The 27,321-nt window shown below is 44.9% G+C and overlaps 1 protein-coding gene across 5 annotated transcripts in view; it reads left to right on the top strand.

Moving 5' to 3' along the window:
- AMPD2 (adenosine monophosphate deaminase 2) overlaps positions 1-27,321 on the top strand; it is a 253,015-nt gene that overhangs the window by 177,336 nt on the left and 48,358 nt on the right. For all 5 annotated transcript variants that reach the window (XM_063955193.1, XM_063955197.1, XM_063955194.1 and 2 more), the window contains exon 13: positions 25,443-25,569. In XM_063955193.1, the coding sequence (XP_063811263.1) occupies positions 25,443-25,569 (127 nt within the window). The remainder of the gene's footprint in view (positions 1-25,442; positions 25,570-27,321) is intronic.

Genomic DNA, 27,321 nt, shown 5'->3' with positions numbered 1-27,321 from the left:
CAGCTAATCTCCCTTGTACCCATGGATGGGGACCCAATTACTTCCTAGACCCTGCCTAGACATCCTGCTGGTTGCTTAGTTGCATTATACTGAAATCCCTTGTACTGTATTTGGTAAAACTAGATTTCTCTATTGGGGGAATCTAGTACGGTAGATATAGACGGGGTCGAAAGGAGCCGGTGCACTTTAAATTTCTTCACTGGGTGTGCTGGCTCCTCTCCTCAATGCCCCCTCCCACAGGCAGTTTAGAAAAAAGTGCCCTCAGGAGATGATGCACATCTCTGAGCTCCAGAGAGTTTTTCTTCAATTTCTTTTTAATGTTTGTTATTTTCGGTATGCTGTTTGGGCAACAGCATACCTGCACTGTGGGAGTTAGGGGGGTAGGGGCCGTCACCTTGCAAGGTGCAGAGCTGCTTCCCCGCTGCAGGACTCCGGTCCTGAGAGGTTGTTGTTCAGCGGGGCACTGCACCTTGGCTGTTACAATCGCAGCACGCCGCACATCCCTAACACTGCCTGAAGGTGACGTCTGGGGTGAGTACAAACCGGGGGCCCCGCTGGGGGGGTCCCCCGGTACAAAGTGTAGCTGAACGTAGGCACTGCATACGGGACCCTCCTGGGGAGGTCCCGCTAGGGTCCCCCGTGTAGACTGGCTACCAGTCGCTTGAACTAGCCCTTGTGTGATGTTTTTAAGCAAACAGGAGACATTGCCAGTATAAATAATCACTGTAGCTCCGGTGCCATTAGAGGGGGCGGAGCTACCTCAGAGCGGGACCAGAGGCATTTCTCTGCTTAATGCAGCCACAGACAGCACACACGGCGCTTTCTGCCTCACACGACACGCTGGTAAACCGGTACAGGGTGTAGGAAAGGGGGAAAGCCGCTATTGTACACTATCTAGGTCCTCTACAGGACAGAATTTATTAGTGTTTACTGTGATATAGTTAGCTGTCAGCTCTGGGGCTGTGCAGCTGGGGGGGTGCTGGTGTCCCTCTCTCTCTTTGTGTCTCCTCTCAAGGGCAGGCTTGAAATATATTACTGTCTGTGTGTATGTGTATGTTATTGTGCTTACTGTGAAACATGGGTAAACACAAGCTGTGCAGTGTATGCGACACCAGATTCTCTCCATTATCTTCTGATTCTGTTTCATGTGAACAGTGCAGCCATTCTTCACAAATCGGTGAAGGGGCTAGGGGAGAGGGTCCAGAGCCTGCATGGCTAGGGTCTTTTAAAAATATGATGTCTGATATGACATCCCAGCTCATGCTAATGTACAGAAAACTCAGCTACTACAACAGACTGTTGCATATTTAGCTGCTAGGGCAGATGTTACACAGCCCCCTCCTCTCATGCAGGACCACAAAAGCGTGGTTTGCCTGCTCTACTATCTGACACCTGTGACGATATACAGGAGGATGGGGAGGACTTGGACCCCGTTAGTGGGGATACCGATTCTGCTCAGGGTATTGAACCTCTAATTCTGGCTATACGGGACGTGTTAAAGCTCCCTCTAGAGGACACTGCGTCACAGCAGTCGTTTTTCTTTACACAAAGCAAGCCTAATGTCACTTTCCCTGATTTCCCTAAGAGTCCAAAAAGTTTTTGCGCACCTTCCGATTTGCTCCTGCAGGTAGAAAATTTTGTGAGAAACCCCCGGGGGTTGATGTATCAGTCTCTCGACTGTCCAAAATAGCGGTGCTGCCTGCCCCGGTCTCCTTTACCATAAAGGATCCTGGGTATAGGAAAATAGAAGCTACACTCAAAGCTATTTACATGGCAGCAGGTGTATAGCAAAGGCCGGTCATTGCGGGTTGCTGGATGACCCATGCCATTCATTCATGGGCCACTCAAATTCAGAAGGGCCTCTCCGGGGCTATGCCCCTGGTCACTATGGTGACACTCCTAAAGCACATTCAGGACACTACACGCGTCCTCAGTGATTCGCTCAAGGAGATGGGGAACTGCCATGGCAGTGTTAGCGCGCAGGGCCCTGTGGTTACATCAGTGGATAGCAGACGCGGAATTCAAACGCAGTGTTGGATCCTTCCCATTTTCAGGGGAATGGTTTTTTGGGGTTGAATTGGATACCTGAATTTCCAGAGTTACGGTTGGGAAATCCACGTTTCTCCCCTGTGGGGCCCCGCCGACGAGAAGCTCCTACCCGGGGTCGTCTGTACAGTCCTTTTGGTCTAACAGATTTCGATCTAAGGCTAGAGGTGCCTCCAATGCGACTAGAGGCACCAGAGGTAAGTCAAGAAAACCTGCAAGCACCAACTCTCAGGAACAGACCACCAGTTCTGCCACTAAGGCCTTAGCTTGATGGTGCCCCCCACCCTGAGGGGATCTCGAGGTGGGAGCTCGACTGCGTCTCTTCAGCCGCATCTGGGAGGCTTCCTGCCAGGATACCTGGGTCATGGATCCCGTTTCTCAAAGCTACAAGTTGGAGTTTGACTGTGCTCTTCCCCAAAGATTTTTCAAATCAAGCTTAGCAGCTTAGGAGGATATGCAGGTCACGTTGCAAAAGGCCATACTAAAGTTGGTCCAGTCCCACGTAATTTTTCCAGTACTAATACCACAATGAGGCAAGGGTTATTACTCTAACCTGTTTGTGGTGCCGAAACCGGACAGTTCGGTAAAGCCCATTTTGAATCTGAAGTCCTTGAATCTTTACCTGAAAGTTTTCGAGTTCAAAATGGAATCCTTGCGTGCGGTGATTGCGGGCCTGGAAGTACTGTACAGGAAGTCATGGTTTCCTTGGATATCAAGGATGCCTACCTCCATATTCCGATTTGGCCGCCTCATCAGGAGTACCTGAGGTTTGCCCTGCTGGACAATCACTACCAATTCCAGGCACTACCCTTCGGCTTGTCCACAGCTCCGAGAGTGTTCACAAAGCTCCGGGTCCAGGGAGTCAATATTGTTCCTTACCTGGACGATCTTCTGATCAAAGCAAGATCCAGGGAGCTCTTGCTGCTCCATATCGAACGCACTATCCAACTTCTGTCACACCATGGGTGGATCCTCAACTTACAGAAGTCCCACCTGGAGCTGACTCAGCAGCTCCTGTTCCTGGGGATGTTGCTGGATACTGTGGCCCAGAAAGTGTTCCTACCAGAAGACAAGGTGAGAACACTTCAAGAGATGGTCCGCATGATACTCCGACCTACTCGAGTGTCCATCCATCTTTGCATAAGATTGTTGGGGAAGATGGTCGCCTCATATAAAGCTATCCAATATGGAAGGGTCTATGCCAGAACTTTTCAGCTGGATCTCCTGAGCAAATGGTCCGGATCACATCTTCAGATGCACCGAATGATACTGCTGTCACCTCATGCCAGGATTTCCCTCCTGTGGTGGCTGCAGTCCTCCAATCTACTGGAGGGCCAGAGTTTCGGGATTCAGGATTGGACCCTCCTCACGACGGATGCGAGTCTCAGTGGATGGGGAGCTGTCACCCAAAGGGCGCAGTTCCAGAGCAGGTGGTCAGCCCTCGAAAGCCTCCTTCCGATCAACATTCTGGAACTTCGGGCGATCTACAAAGCTCTGCTTCAAGGCCTCTCCTCTGCTCAAGGATCATGCAATCCAAGTACAGTCAGACAACGCCACAGCAGTGGCATACATCAGTCGGCAAGGAGGGACAAAAAGCAGAGCCTGCATGCGAGAGGTGTCAAAGATACTCCTCTGGGCGGAAACAAATGCAAGAGCAATGTCGGCAATCTTCATTCCGGGTGTTGACAACTGGGAAGCGAACTTCCTGAGTCATCACGATCTCCACCCGGGGGAGTGGGGCCTCCACCATCAGGTCATCCAGCAGGTCATCCACTGGTGGGGCTGCCCACAAATAGACATGATGGCTTCTCGACTCAACAAGAAGCTTCATTGGTATTGCTCACGAACCAGGGATCCTCAGGCGAGGGCAGTGGATGCACTGACGTCGCCTTGGACTTAACGGCTGGTCTACCTGTTTCCTCCGATTCCATTGCTCCCACGGTTGCTCAAGCAAATTAGGAATCAAGGAGTCCAGGCAATTCTGATTGCCCCGGATTGGCCTCGGAGGGCGTGGTATGCGAATCTTCTGGACATGTCAGTCAAAGACCCTTGGCCTCTACCGCTAAGAAGCGATCTTCTTCAGCAAGGACCTGTCGAAGTCGGAAAATATTACAAACCCGCACTACACATACAGACACCATTCAGAGTGGCTTCTGTGCGGTTGCGTATTAGCCGTGCGTGCGCACACCCGGACGCTGCATACATTGGCTCGTGAAGCCCTGCGTATTAGCGTGGGGTGTGGGTAAATACGGTGACATACACAGTCGCATAGAAAGGCCCCCAAAGCCATGTTCCATATTCAATCCTTATAGTACAGAATTTGTACAGACTGTAATCTTCAAAGGCAAGTTACTGTTCACACACAAGCTAATCAAACCACACATACACATTCTTCTAAAACAATGTCTTGAAAATATCAAGACATGTCTTGTTTACGCAAAGGTTTGTGATCATGAAACAGGCACCCTGATCTGTGAGGAAAGTAAATATCTCTAGTTATCCTTATTGTTTCAGAGTGTATACTGAAGACAACACAAACCGAACAAGTCATCGTTTGGTGGGAGCCAGAACAATGGGAGACAAATATCCCAATAGATACACATAAGCCTGCGTTTTCAAATTATTAACTACAGGCAGCCTGGAGTCTAGAAAACCTTTGATATAATAGCAGGGAAACACTTATGGATATATATATATATATATATATATATATATTTGTGTGTATCTTGAGAATGGTTGGTCATTTCATGTGTAGGATCATGTTGCTTGGAGATAGCATGGCAGGGTAACATAATGAACATGGAAATATCTGTCACACATTGCATGTTTCCCAAACTTGGTGCACACATTGCACATAGTCTCCCCTTTCCCCTCATGCAACTTTTACTTATTTGCAAGGCACAACAAGGGAATTATACACCTTTACAGTATGCGAGGGGACAGTAGCTGATCAGAGCATCATGCATGGTATCTACGTGTTCGGATAATTATGAGTAATAATCCGGTGTTGGTTTGGAGAAGATCGCTTGTCGTTGCGAATAGTTATTCGCAAAGGCAGATTAAAGGTATATTTGTGTTTATTATGTACTTGGTATGCGGTGGGAATCCAGAGCTGACCAGCAGTACACACCCCTGGATCAAGGCATCGCCCATATCTTCAAACCGACCAATGACCTCTCCTGTACTGTAAACGACCATCCCTCCAACCAATCGGTGGAGAGCATACAACCCCATTGTATTGTATTTTGGGCAAGGGTATATAAACCTTGCACCTGGGCCGGTCGCTCTCTCTCTCTTGCTCTAAGGTCATCTTGCCAGAACGACTAGAGGACCGGATCCGGGTTGCACAGGCGAACAAACGTACGTATCATTGGGTGTGACTCTCTCTCTGTTATTGAATTTTATTGTGTTGTACCATTTATATTTTAACTTATTGTAACCCCCTTTTAGAAATATATTATTACTTGTTGCTGCTTTGGACCACAACATACAATCAAATACTGGTGTCGCATTCAGTTTCTGTTGAGCATTTGTATAGTGTAATTGCCACACCTAGAGCTACCTCGTGCTCTCAGCGTGTCGGTCTGTGTGTATGCACTGAGTGTAAGCTGCACGGCTATTCCGGCGTGTGTACGCAAAGTGCGTGCACAGTACGGGACTGTGTACGCTAACTGGGGACAGAGTACGTAGGTAAAGGATTTATTACAGCGGCCGCAGCGGCTTCAGTTACAGTGTGCAATAGGGGTTAGTGGCTACTTTCCAAGTAGTCTATCGAACTTCTCAGTTGACGGCATCGTCCGGCTCGTCTCATACCCGGCTTTTGCACAACATTACAGGCGCTTGCCAGCAGCAAGGGTGGATTAGCATTATTATATTGTGTTGAGCTATCTTGTGCTGCTGAACCGCGCCTGTACTGCATTGGTTAGGGATGCTGGCGTGAACCGCAAGGACAAAGGAAAAAAAAGCCATTTAAAAGTTTGTTGTTTTTTCTTTTGCACATGTAACCTTGCGTAAAGGCGCACACAGCGTACCCATACTTAGCATCCATCCCACATATTGTTGCCATAGGTTATAACTGATAAAGTCAAATATTACCTTTGTACATAAGCTATATACTTATTATGGACTAAGTACGCAATTGGCACACGGAGTACCGTAAGGGTACGCACTTAGCGTAGCAGACGCTAGGCCGTGGGCTTACGCTTAGTATCGAGAACGCTATAGGCGGCCCGAGTACCGTACTGCTACGCTGTTGGCGTAGCGGACGCTGTGCCGTGAGAGTGAGACACGAGCGGCGCTGACGCTCACTAAATGACACACAGTAAACCTTGTTAACAACACACTGTAAGGGTATGCTTATACTGTAAACCTTAGTACTGTAATATTACCACAATGTAACGCTTATTGACCTTGATAATATGAAAGCTGTTTGAGCGATTGAGACGCTCAGAAACCCTTTACAATAACTGGTGAAACACACAAGACCTGGTAAGGTTCCAACACCTTCGTAGAAGATTCTTTAGTATAAAAAGGGGAAAAACAGTTACAGCTTATACACTACAGACCTAACATCAATATCTAAACAGAATAAATGTGTACAATAGCGAACGATCGCAAACAGAACAAACACAAAGAGAATAAAATGGCAAACACTTAAAGGATAACAAAATGAGAACGAATGGCGTACATAAAGAATAACTAAATGGCTACAGAGAAACTTACACACGTGGGAATGATTCGCAAGCGCGTCCTGGACCAGCCCTCAGCCTTCAGTGTGAAAACCTTTGTAGAGAGAGAGAGTGAGTCCTGGTTCAGCAATGGTGGCCTTTATATACACTGCATACAGTACGATACAATGGTCCCTACAATCTCATTGTTCATTGGACACAGGAATGTGTCTCTGCATTATAACAAAAGGTCATAGGTGGATTCGAACAGGTGGGCTGTGTCTATTTCCAACTGCTCAGGTGGGAGGTATCCTCAGGATTCCCTCCGCATGGATAATGAACCGCAAATATAGTAAATGTCCATAAACTACTTTTAAACATAACTATACGCAGGAGCGAACAATCTCTTCCTAACCAACACTGAAATGTTACTATTAAAATATTCTACAGCTGGATACTAAACACCACCGTTCAACCTTTGTCTGACCCTTCATATCATGCAAAGAGGGATCCCCATGTCCACGAACCCTTTACACTAAACATACTTGCTGACATTGCTAAGGGAAATACTATCTATAAAACACACTGTTTAGGTTAGATATGTTGCGATCGAGTCGCTCGCTAGACGCTCACAAACTCCGCCGTAAATACACATCTCCATGCGCAGGAGACGTCGGAGCGTCCCTTACGCAACCTGAGGGGATGCGTACGCACGGGGGAGTGGGTGCACGAGCAGCGGGCATGTGCATTGGGGTTAGTACAAGGCATTGTGAATCACTATATTTTTCGACTTTGACATAACGGTCATTTATAGGTTTGTGTGAAACCGGATACATCTGTGTTGCTATATACATTTGAAGTAACCGTGTTAATGATATAGTTGTAAGAACACAAAACGCAGCTCTAGCCTAGTCTTTTAGGTTAAACAGAGCAATTGTGGGGTGTGTTCGTGAGCGACAATAGTTTATATCGCTCACATTTATACTGTGTGATTTGTTTTAGTGCGGGCGCACTTTTGTACACGTGGCCCGGACAAAGTACGTGAGCGCGCACAAGCGTGAAAAGGCACGTGCGGTTGCGTAATTACGCAAGTTGCGTAAGTTCGCTAACGCCAAGGACAAACCACACAATAGTTCAATTTAAAGCGGAGTAGTAGATGTTTATCTACAAATAGCACATAACTATCCGGTTTCAAACGCAGATTAGAATAACATTGATAAAGTGTGTTACCTCTGGGGAAAGCTATCAGTTAACAGGAAAGGATATTTTTCTGATCAGAAAACTATTGAGTGTTAGTGTGGGCCGAAAAAGGTGTGAATGTATTGAACCCTGCTTGGTGAACTTAGTGAACTCGGTGAACTTGGTGAGCACGGTCTAGGTGAACACGTGCAACGGAGTGTGATAAAGCTTTGTGAAGTTGTTGTTTTAAAGGTTTTTTTTCTTGGTATTACACTCCGGCTGTTTTGGAGCACAGTGTGAAGACTCCAGTGATCCTACAGCTTATAGATAGCAAGTGTCTATAAGCGGTACGATTGGACCGCACGGTTGTGTGAGCAATACGTGGCGCAACGTGATACGAAGTTTTGCATATTTGTGCATACATCTCGTCATCATACGCGTTGTGTAAAGCACATGCAAGCGTGATTTGTGTAAAAATTGTCTTTTAGGCAGATATTCACTGGGTACGGTAAGTTACTCCTAAAGGCCCAGGGGATATAGGCCGAAGTAGGGCCTGCACTGGCTACGCGTGTCTGCTAAATAGGGCGGATCCGTGGTACTCGGAGCAGAAGAAGTTAGTGGAAGAACTTTGAGGACTTCCACCGTTAGACTACTGTGTTTGGAGCATATTAGGAAGTTTTCCCGTGTTAAAAAGGTCCACAATGGGAGCCAAGTGCACAACACAGGGACGTTCCCCAGTCAGGGTTCAGACAGCAGACTTGAGACCCATGGGGTCAGCTCGGTTGGTAATGTGGGGGAAGTATGGTCCCTACACTGAGACCTTTTGTGATGAATGGACACGAATGACTGTGGGGGATAAAGCATCATTTCCTGGGATAGGTAGTTTTGATCCAGAGGTACTACACAATGTAAGGATTAGAATATGCCTGCTCAAATCCAGAAAGCAAAGGGTAAGGCATACAGATTGTTTAAACTTGTGGCAACAAGAGGGGGATGTGCAAAGGGAGCTTGCTCGCACAGCAAGTTCCAAACCAGGCAGAAGCGTGAATGCGACAGCACCACCACCACCATATGTTGATGGAGAGAAGAGTGTCACCACCAATGATACAAAGGTAGAGGTCAGGGAAATGCGCAGCGAATGTATTAAAACTAACGCTTGTACCTTGTACCCTGTTTTACCTTCTCCCCAAGATTACAGCAACGTAGAGGATGAGCCTAGCATGATCTCAGCCCTTGCCCTGGCTGCCACCATACACGACACAAGGGTGGGCATTGCCCAACCACCAAGGGCAGTGGCCACATCAGCCAGTGAGGGGCAGATGAGATCGTGGCGACTGGTAAGTACGGTACCGTCCATTATGCAGAAACAGTGACTCCCCGTATTGTAGAGACAAACAAGAAATATGTGGTTGAGTTGCATCCAGTTAGGGTGATTGCAGTCCCTAACGGGAGAACTGACACTCAGGGGGTGACCCCAATCAGGAACATTGCAATGTACTATCCCTGGTCCCGTATGGAGCTGAGGTCAATTATGGCAGAATTCCCTGACCCCAGAAAGGATTTAGTCGGATGCCAGAAATATATAAGAGATTTAGGACTTTCCCAAGAACCCACAAACAAAGATTGGCGGACGGTGTTGCGAGCGAGTCTCCCCTCTAACATTGACATCCCAAAATTTATTACAGACTGCAACCTAGATGCAGAAGTGCCACTCACTGATGCTTACAATCAGGAGAATGTCAGGCAAATCAATATACAACTAGGTTTGTATTTCCCAGCCGTAGTTAGATGGAATAAGATTTTTTCCATAAGACAGAAAGAGAATGAACTGGCATCCGAATATTTCCACAGAGCTTTGATGGAAATGGCTAAATTCACTGGGGTTGAGGATATTAGAGACAATGTCAACCACAGGGAAGTAGCTATCTCTGTATTAATGGAGGGATTGAAGGAGGCACTGAAAACCAGGGTGCAAACTTCTATGCCAAACTGGAGGGGTATTACGGTGACTGCACTTAGGGAATCAGCACTGGAGCACGACCGTAATATCCAGAAAACCGGGGAGGCACAAGGGGAGCGGTTGATGGTGATGAGCATCCAAGCACTGGAAGGAGCACCAACTCGACCAAAACCCCAGGCCCCTGACACATGGGAAAAGCCAAGAGTTTGTTATCTGTGTAAAAGGGAAGGGCATTATGCCAGAAATTGTAACAGCACACAAAAATTCAGACCCCCTAGACAAGAACACGAGCAAAGTAATTATACACATAGAGGAGATCAGGGATCATACAGGAGAGAGTACGAGCCGCATAGAGGGGAAACAAGGAGGTACCCACCACGGGAGGACTGGCGAGCCCCCGAAGACTTACCGTTATCCCCCTCACATATCATAGCCGCCAACGCCCAAAGGGTGGGTCCACGGCCCCAATAGAGGTTAGGCCACACCTGTAGTCTGCAGCCTGTGAAGCTGATCGCTGGCCCTGGGAATGAACCTGAGGTCTTGGTCAAATTAGCAGGAACACTACAACCATTTCTTGTAGATACAGGGGCGGCCAGATCTGTACTCAAAGCTCCAACCAATTTAAAGACCACGGGCAAAACAATTTCGGCAATGGGAGTAACAGGAACGGTGCAACACTACCCTATGAGTAGACCTGCAGAGATTACGATAGGGCCCTTGCAGACCAAACACTCTTTTCTGCTGGCTGCATCGGCTCCGACTAATCTGCTCGGCAGAGATTTATTGTGTAAAATGCGGTGTGTCATATATTGTACTCCTGAGGGTGTCTTCTTGGATATACCCGAGAATCACGTTCAAGAAGTGCAAGATATATTAGACACCCCTCAAAGGCTAATGTCGCACTCTGCTGTTATAGACAAGTGTCCATCAAAGGTAGAGGAAATGATCTCACAAATACCGGGTTCCCTTTGGACCAAAGATGGACAAGACACTAGATCGATGGCGAATGTAGCTCCAGTAGTAGTGCAAGTAAAAGATGGTAGGATAGCTCCAAAAATCCCTCAGTATCCTCTGAAACCAGAGGTGGAATTAGGAGTGTACCCCGTCATAGAGCGCTTGCTACAACAGGGCATCCTAGTCAGGACGTCCAGCACTGCCAATAGTCCCATCTTCCCTGTGAAAAAGAGTGGGGGGAGGGGTTATCGGCTAGTGCAGGATTTAAGAGGGGTGAACAAAATAGTTGAGAGTCAATTCCCCGTAGTGCCCAATCCAGCTGTCATCTTGATGCAGATCCCCGCAACCTCTTCATACTTCACTGTCATTGATCTCTGTTCTGCCTTCTTTTCTGTCCCTCTCCACCCCGACAGTCAGTACCTTTTCGCCTTCTCTTACAGGGGAGTACAGTACACCTGGACTCGTCTTCCCCAAGGCTTCATTGACAGCCCAAGTATCTTCTCCCAAGCACTGCATGACTGTTTGCAATCCTTTCAACCTGAAAATGGCTCAGTGCTAATACAGTATGTTGATGACTTATTGTTGTGCTCTGACTCATTTGAAACGTCCTTGGCAGATACGAAGCAGCTGCTGCTTCACCTCTTCCAGACAGGACACAAGGTTTCAAAGGATAAATTACAGTTGTGCAGTAAAAGGGTGAGGTATTTGGGGCATTGCTTGACACAAGTACAACGACACCTCACTGCTGATAGGATAGAAGCGATTCGCAACATGACTCTTCCACAAACCCAGCAACAGATCCGCACTTTCCTAGGAATGTGTGGGTACTGCCGAAACTGGATCCCAGGGTTCTCCATACTGGCTTTACCCTTGCAAGAGATGGTCTCTTCAAACAAACCAGATCGGATTTCGCACACAGATGAGTCCAAACTGGCATTTGAGAGACTTAAACAGTGCCTATCACAGGCACCTGCATTAGGTATGCCAGATTATGGGAAACCCTTTGAATTGTACGGTACAGAGAGTGCTGGGTGTGCGGTAGGTGTTTTAACACAGAAACATGGTGATGCCAGCAGACCAGTAGCATACTACAGTGCACAGTTGGACACTGTAGCACGGTCTCTCCCCACATGCTTGCGAAGTGTTGCAGCGATAGCTTTGCTAGTGAGTAAGAGCGAAGACGTAGTGTTAGGACACAACCTGACCGTCCATACACCTCATGCAGTATCAGCCTTATTGAACTCTGCCCAAACCAGACATGTCTCATCTGCGCGGTTTACAAGGTGGGAATTATCACTAATTGCCCCTGTAAACATCACCATAAAGAGATGCAGCTCACTAAATCCTGCAACTTATCTGCCAAGTGTGCCTGGACAGGCACAAAGGGTGGAGGATGAGAATGATGGTGAAGGAGGATTTAGTGCAGACACTGATACGCATGATTGTATGGAATATCTGAACCAGACTTTCACTGCGAGACCTGACATTAGTGACAACCCACTGGAAAACGTAGATTTTACTTTTTACACTGACGGTAGTTGCCACAGACAGACGGACTCGGGAGACCTGTGTACTGGATACGCAGTCGTAGATGACAGAGGTATCATAGAAGCTGAGCCCCTGGGCCCACCGCACTCAGCCACAAGTTGCTGAGCTGGTCGCCGTAACCAGAGCGTGTGAACTGGCCAAGGGTAAGTCAGCTAATATATACACAAATTCTAGGTATGCCTTTGGAGTGGTACATGATTTCGGGGCCCTATGGCACCTCAGAAATTTCATGACAGCAGCTGGCACAGCCGTGGGTCACATCAAAAGATTGCTATCAGCAATACAAGACCCAGACAGAGTGGCTGTTATCAAATGCAAAGCCCACACTTACAGTCAAGACCCAGCGTCACTTGGTAACAGCCGGGCAGACGAAGCTGCCAAGGCAGCAGCAAGTTCAGCCAGACTAACCAACATCACACCACTGATGACATTTAACACAATAAGCACACAACAACTCATTGAAATGCAAGATTTGTGTTCCCTGCAGGAGAAGTCCGTCTGGAAGGCGAAAGGATATGGAAGAGAGTCTTCGGGCCTCTGGACAGATGGGCACGGTAAGCCAGTGGCCCCCAAGGCATTTCTTCCAGCCCTAGCGGAAGCAGCTCACGGCCTGACTCACTTGGGCAAGGAAGGTATGTGCAAACTGGTCAGGGCATACTGGAGTGCACCAGGGTTCTCATCTCATGCAGGTAGGAGGGCAATGGCTTGTATCACCTGCATGAGAAAGAATGTTGGGAAGACAATACCGACGGAACCATCCCATATCCCTCCTACGGACGGACCCTTCCAGGTAATACAAATAGACTTCATACAGTTACCACCCTGTAGGAATCTGAAATATGTCCTAGTGTGTACAGATGTCTTTTCAAATTGGGTAGAAGCATTCCCCGCTGCCACAAATACTGCTACGTTCACTGCAAAGAAAATTGTGCAGGAATTTGTGTGTAGATATGGTATCCCTAGAATAATTGAAAGTGATAGGGGTACTCATTTTACAGGTGAAGTCTTTCAGGTCATGTGCAAACTGATGGGTATTATAGCAAGCTACATACTCAGTACCGGCCACAGGCGAGCGCAAAGGTAGAATGAATGAATAGCACTATTAAGAACAAGCTTAGCAAAGTGATGGTTGAAACTGGATTGTTGTGGCCAGAGGCATTGCCACTAGTGTTGTACAGCATCAGAACCACTCCCTGGTCACCACTTAACCTATCACCCTTTGAAGTTCTTTTTGGGCGACAACCTCACGTAATGATTGACCCCCAGGATGATTTGAAATGTAATAATGAAGTGACTGTGCAATATTTGGTTAAGATGAGCCAGCAGCTCAGAAATCAACAAAGAAATCTTAAGCTGGTGATTCCTGACCTACCAAACAGTAATTGTCATGACATTGAACCTGGGGATTATGTGATGATTCGAAATTTCTTACGCTCAGGTTGCCTCATAGACAGGTGGGAAGGACCATACCAAGTTTTGTTAACCAGCACAACAGCATTGAAGGTTGCCGAGAGAGAGACTTGGGTCCACTCGTCCCATTGCAAGAAGGTCGCTGACCCGGAGAAGACTCGTGACAAAGAGCAGGTGGAAGAGAACCTCGTATCACTAGAGTGCTTGTTCCGGGAAAGTTGAGAGGCAGGACTGTTGAAAGTCATCTGAGCACGGAGAGTAACTAGAGTTAGAACGGTTGACGTACCATTTTCTTTTTTCACCTCCCCCTGCATTTTTTCCTTTCTTTTCTCCTTCTTATTTTCCTCCTTTCCCCTAACGAAATGGATCAGTTACAAGAGACTGCGTTTCGGGTTCTGTTAGTGACTTTGGTTTTAATAAGGACAACTTGTTTTTGTGAGGGTCCCAGAGAGGTGGAGCAAGGATCTGGAGTGAGTACTGATGGAGAGTACGGGTTGGTAGGACCCCAGGATCAGCGTATCACTTTCACCAAGGCTAGCATCAGAAAAAGGAAATCCACAAACCGGAACCCAACTCATCAATCACCAAAAATGTCATTTTATTGTTGTATGTACCGTTACATGTCTTCTGTTCATCTCTGCAGGGCTAGGTTAGTGAAACACACATAGTCATTAGATAATAGGGACACATAATTGCTCACACATATGGATCCCCACGATTATCATCAGATAAATGTGCTCCCCATTTATCATATAGCTCGGTGGAGTTTGTTGGACCATGTACAGACCCTTAATACGGGATGAGAAGGAATATAATGAATACTTCGCAAAACCTAGAAGCTTACACTGCACGATGATACATTCCCCTCAAGCATTTACTCATACATACACGCTTTTTCCTATCACAATAGACCACACATTTTCTCACCTATGACTTTTTCTCTCACTTCAAGGTGCATACTCTAACACTGTATCTATGTATTATTATGTAAATATTTTCTGCATATTAATTATGGCAGTTATTGTTGACTGCCAAAGGGTGGACTGTCGAAGTCGGAAAATATTACAGACTTACCGGCTGGTCTACCTGTTTCCTCCGATTCCATTGCTCCCACGGTTGCTCAAGCAAATTAGGAATCAAGGAGTCCAGGCAATTGTGATTGCCCCGGATTGGCCTCGGAGGGCGTGGTATGCGAATCTTCTGGACATGTCAGTCAAAGACCCTTGGCCTCTACCGCTAAGAAGCGATCTTCAGCAAGGACCTGTTGAAGTCGGAAAATATTACAAACCCGCACTACACATACAGACACCATATGAGTGGCTTCTGTGCGGTTGCGTATTAGCCGTGCGTGCGCACACTCGGACGCTGCATACATTGGCTCGTGAAGCCCTGCGTATAAGCGTGGGGTGTGGGTAAATACGGTGACATACACAGTCGCATAGAAAGGCCCCCAAAGCCATGTTCAATCCTTATAGTACAGAATTTGTACAGACTGTAATCTTCAAAGGCAAGTTACTGTTCACACACAAGCTAATCAAACCACACATACACATTCTTCTAAAACAATGTCTTGAAAATATCAAGACATGTCTTGTTTACGCAAAGGTTTGTGATCATGAAACAGGCACCCTGATCTGTGAGGAAAGTAAATATCTCTAGTTATCCTTATTGTTTCAGAGTGTATACTGAAGACAACACAAACCGAACAAGTCATCGTTTGGTGGGAGCCAGAACAATGGGAGACAAATATCCCAATAGATACACATAAGCCTGCGTTTTCAAATTATTAACTACAGGCAGCCTGCAGTCTAGAAAACCTTTGATATAATAGCAGGGAAACACTTATGGATATATATATATATATATATATATATATATATATATATATTTGTGTGTATCTTGAGAATGGTTGGTCATTTCATGTGTAGGATCATGTTGCTTGGAGATAGCATGGCAGGGTAACATAATGAACATGGAAATATCTGTCACACATTGCATGTTTCCCAAACTTGGTGCACACATTGCACATAGTCTCCCCTTTCCCCTCATGCAACTTTTACTTATTTGCAAGGCACAACAAGGGAATTATACACCTTTACAGTATGCGAGGGGACAGTAGCTGATCAGAGCATCATGCATGGTATCTACGTGTTCGGATAATTATGAGTAATAATCCGGTGTTGGTTTGGAGAAGATCGCATGTCGTTGCGAATAGTTATTCGCAAAGGCAGATTAAAGGTATATTTGTGTTTATTATGTACTTGGTATGCGGTAGGAATCCAGAGCTGACCAGCAGTACACACCCCTGGATCAAGGCATCGCCCATATCTTCAAACCGACCAATGACCTCTCCTGTACTGTAAACGACCATCCCTCCAACCAATCGGTGGAGAGCATACAACGCTATTGTATTGTATTTTGGGCAAGGGTATATAAACCTTGCACCTGGGCCGGTCGCTCTCTCTCTCTTGCTCTAAGGTCATCTTGCCAGATCGACTAGAGGACCGGATCCGGGTTGCGCAGGCGAACAAACATACGTATCATTGGGTGTGACTCTCTCTCTGTGATTGAATTGTATTGTGTTGTACCATTTATATTTTAACTTATTGTAACCCCCTTTTACAAATATATTATTACTTGTTGCTGTTTTGGTCCACAACATACAATCAAATACTGGTGTCGCATTCAGTTTCTGTTGAGCATTTGTATAGTGTAATTGCCACACCTAGAGCTGCCTCGTGCTCTCAGCGTGTCGGTCTGTGTGTATGCACTGAGTGTAAGCTGCACGGCTATTCCGGCGTGTGTACGCAAAGTGCGTGCACAGTACGGGACTGTGTACGCTAACTGGGGACAGAGTACGTAGGTAAAGGATTTATTACAGCGGCCGCAGCGGCTTTAGTTACAGTGTGCAATAGGGGTTAGTGGCTACTTTCCAAGAAGTCTATCGAACTTCTCAGACCATTCGTCTACTCGGACTTACGGCGACTTTGTTTACGGCATGGAGGTTGAGCGGAACATCCTAGCTCACGAGGACCTTTCCAAAACGGTTATTGCCACCATGGTTCAGGCCAGGAAACCTGTGTCATCAAAACACTATCATCATATCTGGAGAAGATATGTCTCTTGGTGCGAGGAATGCACGTATCCACCTGCAGAGTTCCACTTGGGACATTTCTTACGTTTCCTGCAGGCTGATGTGGATGAGGGGTTGCGTCTGGGTTCCATTAAGGTCCAGATTTCAGCTCTCTCCATTTTCTTACAAAAGACATTGGCACTGTTGCTAGAAGTTCAGACCTTCTTGCAAGGGGTACTCCACATACAACCTCCTTTTATGCCGCCTACGGCGCCCTGGGATTTGGATGTGGTGTTGGAATTTCTACAGTCCTCCTGGTTTGAACCTCTGATGACGTTAGAAGACAAGTACCTTACGTGGAAGATGGTGATGTTACTGGCCCTGGCTTTTGCTCATCATGTCTCAGAATTGGTGGCCTTATCGTGTAAAAGTCTGTACTTGGTATTTTACGAGGACAGAGCGGAGCTCTGGACTAGACAGCAGTTCCAGACGAAGGTTGTCTCCGCGTTTCACCTGATTCAGCCTATTGTGGTTCCGTCCAGTTTTGACTCTTCTGCTCCTCCGGAGGCATTGCATGCTATGCGAGCCTTGAAGATCTATGTCAAGCGATCGGCTCGGATCAGAAAGACGGATTCTTTGTCCGTGCTTTATGATGCGCAGAAAAAGGGTTGTCCTGCTTCGAAGCAGTCCATTGCTCGTTGGCTTAGACTTACTATCCAACAGGCCTATGTGTCGGCAGCCTTACCTGTTCCTAAGTCTCTGAAGGCCCACTCTACAAAATCGGTGGGCTCTTCCTGGGCGGCTGCCCGTGGTGTCTCGGCCTTGCAACTATGCCGAGCTGCTACCTGGACGGGGAAGAACACTTTTGTTAAGGTTTACAAGTTTGATACCCTGGCCATATAGGATACCCAGTTTGGGCAGGCGGTGCTGCAGAAGTCTCTGCACATTCCGGCCCATTCTGGAAGCTTTGGGACGTCCCCATCGTACTAGATTCCCCCAATATCCCTTATGGATGCTAGAGAAAATAGGATTTTAATTACCTACCGGTAAATCCTTTTCTCATAGCCCATAAGGGACATTGGGTGCCCGCGTTGACTTTTCTGCAGGTACTCTGTTATGTGGTTACCTGTTCAGCTGTTGCTGTTGTCACCAGCCGTTGCTGGTTCTTTTATGTTAGTGGTGTGCTGGTATATAAATCTCACAACTCTTTGTTGTCATGTTTCCTTCTCTCATATATGTCCTTTCTCCTTCGGGCACATTTTTAGCTATAACTGCCTGTGGGAGGGGGCATAGAGGGGAGGAGCCAGCACACCCATTGAAGAAATTTAAAGTGAATCGGCTCCTTTGGACCCTGTCTATACCCATCGTACTAGATTCCCCCAATATCCCTTATGGACTTTGAGAAAAGGATTTACCGGTAGGTAATTAAAATCCTATTTTCAATCTCGGTTTACCAAACGATTTGGGCAAACTGCCACACATTGGGGTATATTTACTAAGATCCCGATTTTGACCGAGATGGTGTTTTTTCTTCAAAGTGTCATCTCGGTAATTTACTAAACTCAAATCACGGCAGTGATGAGGGCATTCGTATTTTTATTACGGCTGTGTAGTAAAAATACGAATGAATACACCATCGGTCAAACGCGGCTGTTTAGGTATTGAACACGGTCATTTACTAACCATTCGTATTTGAAATCTCTTGCGTGAAAATGCATGTGCGGCCGTGAAAAAATACTAATCGTACAAAAAGCCTAAAAAAAAGTAGACCTGCTTTTGAGAAGCGTGTTTACATGTGTTGTCAATTCTACATTAGTCACACCTGACTTTTTGGACCTTTAAAAGGGGCCCCAACACATTTTTCACCACTCTCAATCTGAAATGGCTGCTACTGTGTGTAGTACTGCTGTCTTGTTTGCTGGGGGATACCTGACACTGCTCCATGAGGCTACAATAAACCCAGGCCAGGAAAATCAACATGGTCAGCAGGTTGTACATGTTCCACGTAGGCTGGCCATCGCTTGTTTTTTTAGTGGGCGTTTAAACGATAACAAATTTGAGGATGACCATGTTATACAGATGCTCCGACTAAATGTAAATAACATTTTCCCTCTGTATGACCTTGTCAAACTGAACCTAGACCCTGAGACAGCACGCTCTCGCTCTGTCTCAGGCCTGCACAAACTCCTGCCTGTGTTGCACTTTATGGCTACTGGCAGCTTCCAGCCTGTGACTGGCGATGTAATTAGTATCTCACAGGCCACCTTTTATAAATATTTAATTCAGGTGAGTTAAAACATACATACACGTCTATGTCTAAGTGGTGCTTCTGTAATGTAATAGAACACAGTATTGTATTGATTACAGGTCATGACACTCACCTTTAATTTTGAAATGTCCACTCAGGTTTTGGATGTCTTGGATGGCTACATAGATGCCTCTCTCTGCTTCCCTACCCAGGAGTCGCAGTGGCATGCAGTCAGGGTAGCTTTATCTGATCTTGCGGCCATGGCCAATGTGCTGGGTGCCATAGATTAGACACACGTTGAGCTGAGGACACCTAGGGGCAGGCAATATATTTCTACCAATACACATCTGGCCCAAGACACTAATGTGCATGTGGTTTGTGGAGCTAATTAAACAATACACATATTCCGTGTTAACAATTTATTCATTTTAACACACAAATTTTTGTGAAAAAAACAAACAAAACACATTTTAATGGTCAACATATTATGAGCACGCATTATTATTTGTGTTTTTTTTGTGTGCTGGGTGCCGAGGATTGTGCTGGCTCGTTGGTGCGGGTTCGACTTGAGCGTCGAACTGGGGATTGAACTGGGGTGTGGCTTGGTGTAGTTGTCCCCGAGCTAGATGTGAAATCATGTGATGACAACACACTAAGGCTTTGACTCAGATTGTTCAAGCTTGCTGTGAGCTGTGTATTAGCGGCAGTGTTGGTTGCTATTATTCGTGATAGGTTGTCATTGATCATTTGGTTGTGTTGTATGATCTGGATTAGTGATTGTTGCTGCCGCTGCTGTTCATCCAAGATGCGTTGGAGGTTTGATTGCATTTGGCTGTTGTCTGCCCTCATCTGCTCCATGGAGTTTGCTATTCTGCCCACCTGCACTATAAGTCTGCCTGAGTTGCGACTCAGTCTAGGCAGATGATGGGGCAGACTTGACAGGTATTGGCTGTGGGTGTTGAGGCTTGTGCATTATTGCGCCTGTTGTGTCAACCAACGGCTCCAAAACTCAGGGCCCATTTGTGTGTCGACTTGTGTTGTGCTCAATTGGTGGCTGTGGGATGTTTGGGGTGGTTGGGGTATGTCCTGCGGCGTGGTTGGCTGGGTAGGATCGATGGCCTGCAGGTGGAGTGTGAAGGTCTCCTGGTCACGTACCTGCTGGGCATCCTCGGTGATGATGGCTGGGTCTGTATGGGGTTGAAGACAGCCACTATTTAGTAAATATGTAGCATTGGTCTTACTATAGCTTTACGTCAACATGCATTACTTCTTAATATTAATGTTGTAATTGCTAAATAGATTGTGGCCTAAACTTAACTATGTTGTTCACCTTTTTAAAAAAATATGTGGCTTCTAACGTTCACTACTCAGTTGTTAAAAGTTTGTGGGAATAGTTGGATTCAGAGCCATATTTACTGTTTAAACACGAAGAACTCTAACAAATACAAAGTACTACATTTACATATTGGGTATGAAGCTTCCTTTGGAACAACACACACAACACAATAAATGTGTTGACCAATACACTCATACATTGTTCAAGGCAGTCAGTGGTCTGCCCAAAACGTTAACAAATATAGTGGTCTAAAATGTACACATTAACAATGGGTGAAAAAGTATTAAGGTGCTCTATGTTTAGAACTGGTGCTGTTGGCCATGCAAAACAATTGTTGGTTTTTTTCGCAAAAATTTATGTTACAAAAATGTGTTGATATGGCCAACATCACATTTGACAATTAACCATCTAAAAATACCTTAACACCATCTGCTTGTTGTGAATGATAAGATTTAGACCAGCTGAAATGCGCTAGAATGACAGTGAATAAGCAGATAATACTTCCCTCATAAATATTCTTCCATGAAGCTTCATGTATATTTCATGAACCCGAAATCCATATATAAAAAAACAGAAATATTTCCAAAAATAGTGTAGTATGTTCCGTATAACAAAATTAGATACAATAAGCCGATACAAATGATAAGCTTTAAACACTTAAAGGTGTAGATGGAGGTTTACCAGATAGGTAGAGTAAAAAAGCCTTGTATTGAAGCCTATTGGAAGTGAATGTGCATAAGTTCACACACCATGTGATAATTAATCAAGATGGAGGTTTACCAGATTTCAATGAAGTATGGACCTTAAGATATGTTTCCCTCATAGGTTTTCTGTCGTAAGACTTTGTACGTATAACATACGTTCGGAATCCATATAGAAGGAAAAAATATTCCACAAATAGTGTAGTACGTTCAAAACAAGAAAATTTAATAAATTACAAAATAGTAAAACCGTAAAATAAGGCAATATATGTAAGTGGTACAGATGGAGGTTTACCAGATAAAAGTAGTATATACGCCTTGTATAATACTAAATTGTATAAAAGATCACATCACAAAGTAGTTAATCAAGGTGGGGGTTTACCAGACTTTACCAGACTTCCATGTATGACAGGAGCTCCATCATTGTTGGGAATCTTTACCATACGGACAGAGTTCTTTTGGACCAAGGAGACAGGTTCCGGAGCCGTTTTCTCCTCCCTATTTGATACATCTTAAGGTCCATACCTCATGGAAGTCTGGTAAACCCCCACCTTGATTAACTACTTTGTGATGTGATCTTTTATCCAATTTAGTATTATACAAAGCGTATATACTACTTTTATCTGGTAAACCTCCATCTGTACCACTTACATATATTGCCTTATTTTACGGTTTTACTATTTTGCAATTTATTAAATTTTCTTGTTTTGAACGTACTACACTATTTGTGGAATATTTTTTCCTTCTATATGGATTGCGAACGTATGTTATACGTACAAAGTCTTACGACAGAAAACCTATGAGGGAAACATATCTTAAGGTCCATACTTCATTGAAATCTGGTAAACCTCCATCTTGATTAATTATCACATGGTGTGTGAACTTATGCACATTCACTTCCAATAGGCTTCAATCCAAGGCTTTTTTACTCTACCTATCTGGTAAACCTCCATCTACACCTTTAAGTGTTTAAAGCTTATCATTTGTATCGGCTTATTGTATCTAATTTTGTTATACGGAACATACTACACTATTTTTGGAAATATTTCTGTTTTTTTATATATGGATTTCGGGTTCATGAAATATACATGAAGCTTCATGGAAGAATATTTATGAGGGAAGTATCTGCTTATTCACTGTCATTTTAACGCATTTCAGCTGGTCTAAATCTTATCATTCACGCTATATATCTTTTGGTATTGGGGATACCTTTTGACCAGTTGGTCTGCTGCTTGATCCACCTTTGGCGCCCGGACACTTTTCTGTCATCTTTCTAGTACCATCTGCTTGTTGTTGTTGATTATTGCAAGGATGACTGGTCATTTGTGTAATATTTTTTGCTCTGCACTAACAGTGGTGCAGATGTATAAACCTGGAGAAGGCATAAGGAAGTGAAAAACCAGTGATATGTGCAAGGTGATAAAGGCACAAGGCAAACAGCTCCAATATGTACATTAACAGTTGTGTTTATTTTGTACTGCTGCCTTTATCACCTTGCACATATCAGTGTTTTTTTCACTTCCCTATGCCTTTTCCAGGTTAATAAATCTACCCCACTGTTTTTTTACTTATTTACACGTAATTGTTATGTTTACTCACCAGACAACTGAGGGGATTGTGGATCCTCACTTTGTGGGCTGGCCAAAAGAGCTAGTGGTGGCAGGGCCGACACTGCGGAGATGCGCCGTTGGGGTGGTGATGCTGGTGCTGGAGCTTCAGCCTCAAGACGGCGTCTCTTGGGTGGCCTCGTAGCCACAGTAACCGAGCCCTGTGATGGGCGCCTTAGTGGAGGGGGATTTGCCGTAGAAGAACCTATGTGATAAGATAATCATTAACATTTTGTGTTTCTATGTGTTTGCAGAATATGTGTTTACAGTTAAATCTTACCTGCATTGCCACCATCTGCATCTCTTGGCAGTGTTGGATGTGGCCTGGCTGTGCTGCTTCTCTTTCGTACTGTAGAAATATGAAGAATGTCCTTATGAACATACTATTTTGTTGATATGTTTATGCAAATTCCTTATTGTGATGTAAACATATGTGGTACCTGATGAGACGTAAACTAAACGATGCTTATGCTTTTCTGCCTGACTTCATTGGGTGTGTATACTTTAAATTAGAAAAAAAATCGCAAAATAATCCATACACAAAGGCGCATAATGCAAACAATTATACTACTTAAAACTAAAACGTCGTAGCTTGACACAACCACAATATTGCACGCTAAGGTCCCAATTTTTGATGCTAAGAATAAAACACTAGCCACAAATATCTGCTAAAACTTGGAAATATCACAACCAAATATGCATGAAAAAACACATCAAGCACACAAAGGACAACCCAGAACAAAACACAATAAACATAAATGCTATGAAATGTATAAAAAAAAATCCTTTGAAAAAAACATATTCATCACACTTCTTTAAAATACACCTACAAACATTTACTTTTGACATAAAACACCAGAAAAAGGCCAAGGCAACCAGAAAAAAAAACTATACAAAGGATAAAAATATACATAATTGAGAATAACACTACATCAGGCCTGGCCAACCTGTGGCTCTCCAGATGTAGTGAAACTACACATCCCAGCATGCCCTGCCACAGTTTTAGCATTCCCTAATAGCAAAACTGTGGCAAGGCATGATGGGACTTGTAGTTTTACAACAGCTGGAGAGCCACAGATTGGCTAGGCCTGCACTACATCACCAACACATTAGAAGAATGAACAAACTGACAACCACAATTAGCTAGAAGACATTTCAGACAACTAAGGACAAAGCACAGATGTTTAAATTTAAAAAAATAAAAAAAATAACTCACCATCCTGCCTTGGCCGATCCGAATCCCGGACATGAGTGGCACCAACCACTTCTGGCGGAATGAGTGCACGCACAGTCTCCTCCCAATCACGGTAAGATGCACGGAAGGGGTGTCCACCCCCGGTTTGGCGGGCTGATTTAGCCTCCTTGGCCATCTTCGCCTTTACACGGCGCTTTATGTCGTAGAAACGCTTACGACACGTGTCCTCGGTCCGCCTCACCACACCCTCACTATTAACAGCCGCAATGACCTTCCCCCACAGAACACTCTTCCTGCGTGACGACACCTTTGCAGCATCATGGCCAAACAACTGCCGATGATGCCTCATCAGCTCCCGCACCAAAGCTATATTTTCAGCGTAGCTGAATTTTACATTGCGGCCAGTCTTTGTAGTGGTGCGTGGCTGCGGAGCCACAACACCATCACAATCACTGGAGGCCACAGCAACAACCTTCCCCTCCTCCTCACTAACCTCCTCCACCTCACTAACCTCCTCCACCTCACTCACCTCCTCCCTCTCACTCACCTCCTCCACCTCACTCACCTCCTCCCTCTCACTCACCTCCTCCCTCTCACTCACCTCCCCCACCACACTCACCTCTGACTGGGACATAATCAGGACAAACAACAAATAACACTGAGAAAAAAAGACAGTAAACACACTCCTCCACTACCACTACACACCAAACACACACACACACACACACACACTCACTCACTCACTCACTCACTCACTCACAATGACAATAGACGTGAAATAAAAAACAATGACAAAAAACTAGACAGACTTTTAAATAACTACACAACAAGTATGACAAGACTACTTACACACACAGTACAGCACTCAACAATCACAAAGAACCTCCTCAAAACCGCCAAAAACTCCAAACAACTCACCAACTCCTAACACACCTTCCTCTCACCTCTCCACTAGCTAAACCCACGAGGTTCAGACGGTTTGGGGCGTTTTTATAGTAATGTGCACAGACACTCCTCCATCACGAATCAAACCAATCACGGACGAGTGACAAAAACGAAACTTAGGAAAAAAACGCGTCCGTGAACGGACAAATACTGCCGTAACCAAAATGTGACGCAGTCGTAAAAAAACCTCATAACACGGCCGCAAAACCACTAAATCGGTCGCATTCTACCTTACAAAACCACGAATAACATCGACATCGGAAAACACGAAAAATACACATACGACAGCTTAGTAAATGAGGCGTAAAATTTTCAAAAAGTTGCAAATACACACATTCGATGTCATTCGTGATGAATCTCCCTCCAAATCGGTACTAATACGAATTTTAGTAAATATACCCCATTGTCAGTGGTTTTAGTTTTCTCACTTCAAATTGAAAAATAATAAATCCTGTGGTTTGGAGCAGAATGTGTTACAATTTGCAAAGTGCTACAAAAACAAACAAAAAAAAAGAATAATACATTTGCTCTTTGTTCTGTGCACTGAATTTACTGCTTTTTCACCCCTTTCAGTGATGTGTTTCGTAGTAAAAAGCAGGTTAATAGTTTTCAAGAGATCCTGGAGAACATTTTCATGCCTCTCTTTGAAGTCACTGTGAACCCAGCCAGTCATCCTGAGCTGCATCTCTTTCTGGAGCATGTGAGTACTGTATATACTGTTGTTTGCCAGATGGATTACTAACTGGAAAGCTACCATTTTGGGCGAAAGCATGTAATCGCAGTGTCCATCAGTTAGCTGGCTGACATGAAGTCAGGAAAATATCTGCTGCTACAATCTTAACTGCAGCATCACCCTTTCTCAGACGCTTCTAATGTTATGCTGAGAGGACAAGTTGCAATATCTGCAGTATCAAAGGGAGAGGGGGAAGGGAGATCTTGAGCACTAGATCAGAGTGTGAAATATGTAAATACTGGATATGTACTAGTATCTAAACAATCCACTATATTGATTAAATTAAGTCCACAACAAATTGGGATAACAGTATATAATGTGGAGGTGCACCCCTGAGCGTTGAAAGTATAGATGGCAAGGTCAAGGAAAAAAATACTTTCATCTTTAAAATTTGAAAACTTAGCTTTTAATATGTATAATTAAATATCTAGAGCTCAGTAAAGATCCAATGGTACCAAGCGGAAATATGAGTTAGTAAATAGGTGGGTACTGTAATAATAAATTCACTTTAAATTTTTAGTAGCAGTCAAAGTTTACTAAAACTTTCTTATATTGTGAAAATTACAGTAGTTTAACGTATAACTTTGCCAACGTAATCCTCTGTTGTGTAGAGAGTACCAAAATGATCTGAGAGCCCGAAACTATATATAGGGTCAGTGGAGGTACATATATACAGTATGAGCAGAATATATATGTCATCCACACCATTTGAAAATGAAAAGCAATCTCAACTTATAAATTGTCTTTGCAACAATAGATAGATAACACATAGGTGTAATCAAAGAATAAAAGTACATGCAATATTCTGCACCAACATGCAAATTCTGTCCACACTTTGGCCCTCATTCCGAGTTGATCGCTCGCTTGCTATTTTTTGCAGAGCTGCGATCAGATAGTCGCCGCTCACGGGGGAGTGTATTTTTTCTTTGCAAGTGTGCAATCGCATGTGCAGTTGAGCGGGACGAAAAAGTTTTTTGCTGTTTCAGAGTGGGTCTGAACTTACTCAGCCCTTGCGATCACTTCAGCCTGTCCGGTCCCGGAATTGATGTCAGACACCCGCCCTGCAAACGCTGGACAGACCTGTGTTTTCCCTACCACTCCCAGAAAACGGTCAGTTGACACCCATAAACGCCCTCTTTCTGTCAATCTCCTTGCGATCACCCGTGCGAATGGATTTGTCGCTAGAAGCATTGCCCAGCAATGATGTTGTTTGTACCCGTTTGTATGACGCGTGTCCGCATTGCGGTGCATACGCATGCGCAGTAGTAACCTGATCACTGCGCAGCGAAAATCGGCAGCGTGCGATCAACTCGGAATGACCCCATTTGTATCAATTCTCTGTGTAGTTTATACTACACCACTCATTGAAAAGCCAAACAGTTAATAGGAAATTTATGAACACGCTTATTTCTCTAATAGTCATAAGGTAATACATATGAAAATGCCAGCGGTCGGGAGGCCGACACTGCAGATGCCAACATCGGAAGGGCCCTAACTCCAAGCCTGAACCCCGATACTCATGTTCGGGATGTCGGCTGTCGGTGATCCGATGCCGGTCTCCAGAGTGGTGTCAGGATTCCAGCGTCGGTCACATGACCGCCGGCACCCCGACAGCCAGGATGCTGAACGCATCCTGTCACAAGTGTGTAGACATTGTTAATCTCAAGATCAGTCATCGATATGCAGCATTCTGAAGATTATGTTTAAAACAATCCTTTA

The sequence above is a fragment of the Pseudophryne corroboree genome, chromosome 2 (assembly GCF_028390025.1).
Source record: "Pseudophryne corroboree isolate aPseCor3 chromosome 2, aPseCor3.hap2, whole genome shotgun sequence".
NCBI classification, from domain to species: Eukaryota; Metazoa; Chordata; class Amphibia; order Anura; family Myobatrachidae; genus Pseudophryne; species Pseudophryne corroboree.
Note: the sequence above shows the minus strand (reverse complement) of the source record. Positions and strands in the feature narration are given on the sequence as shown.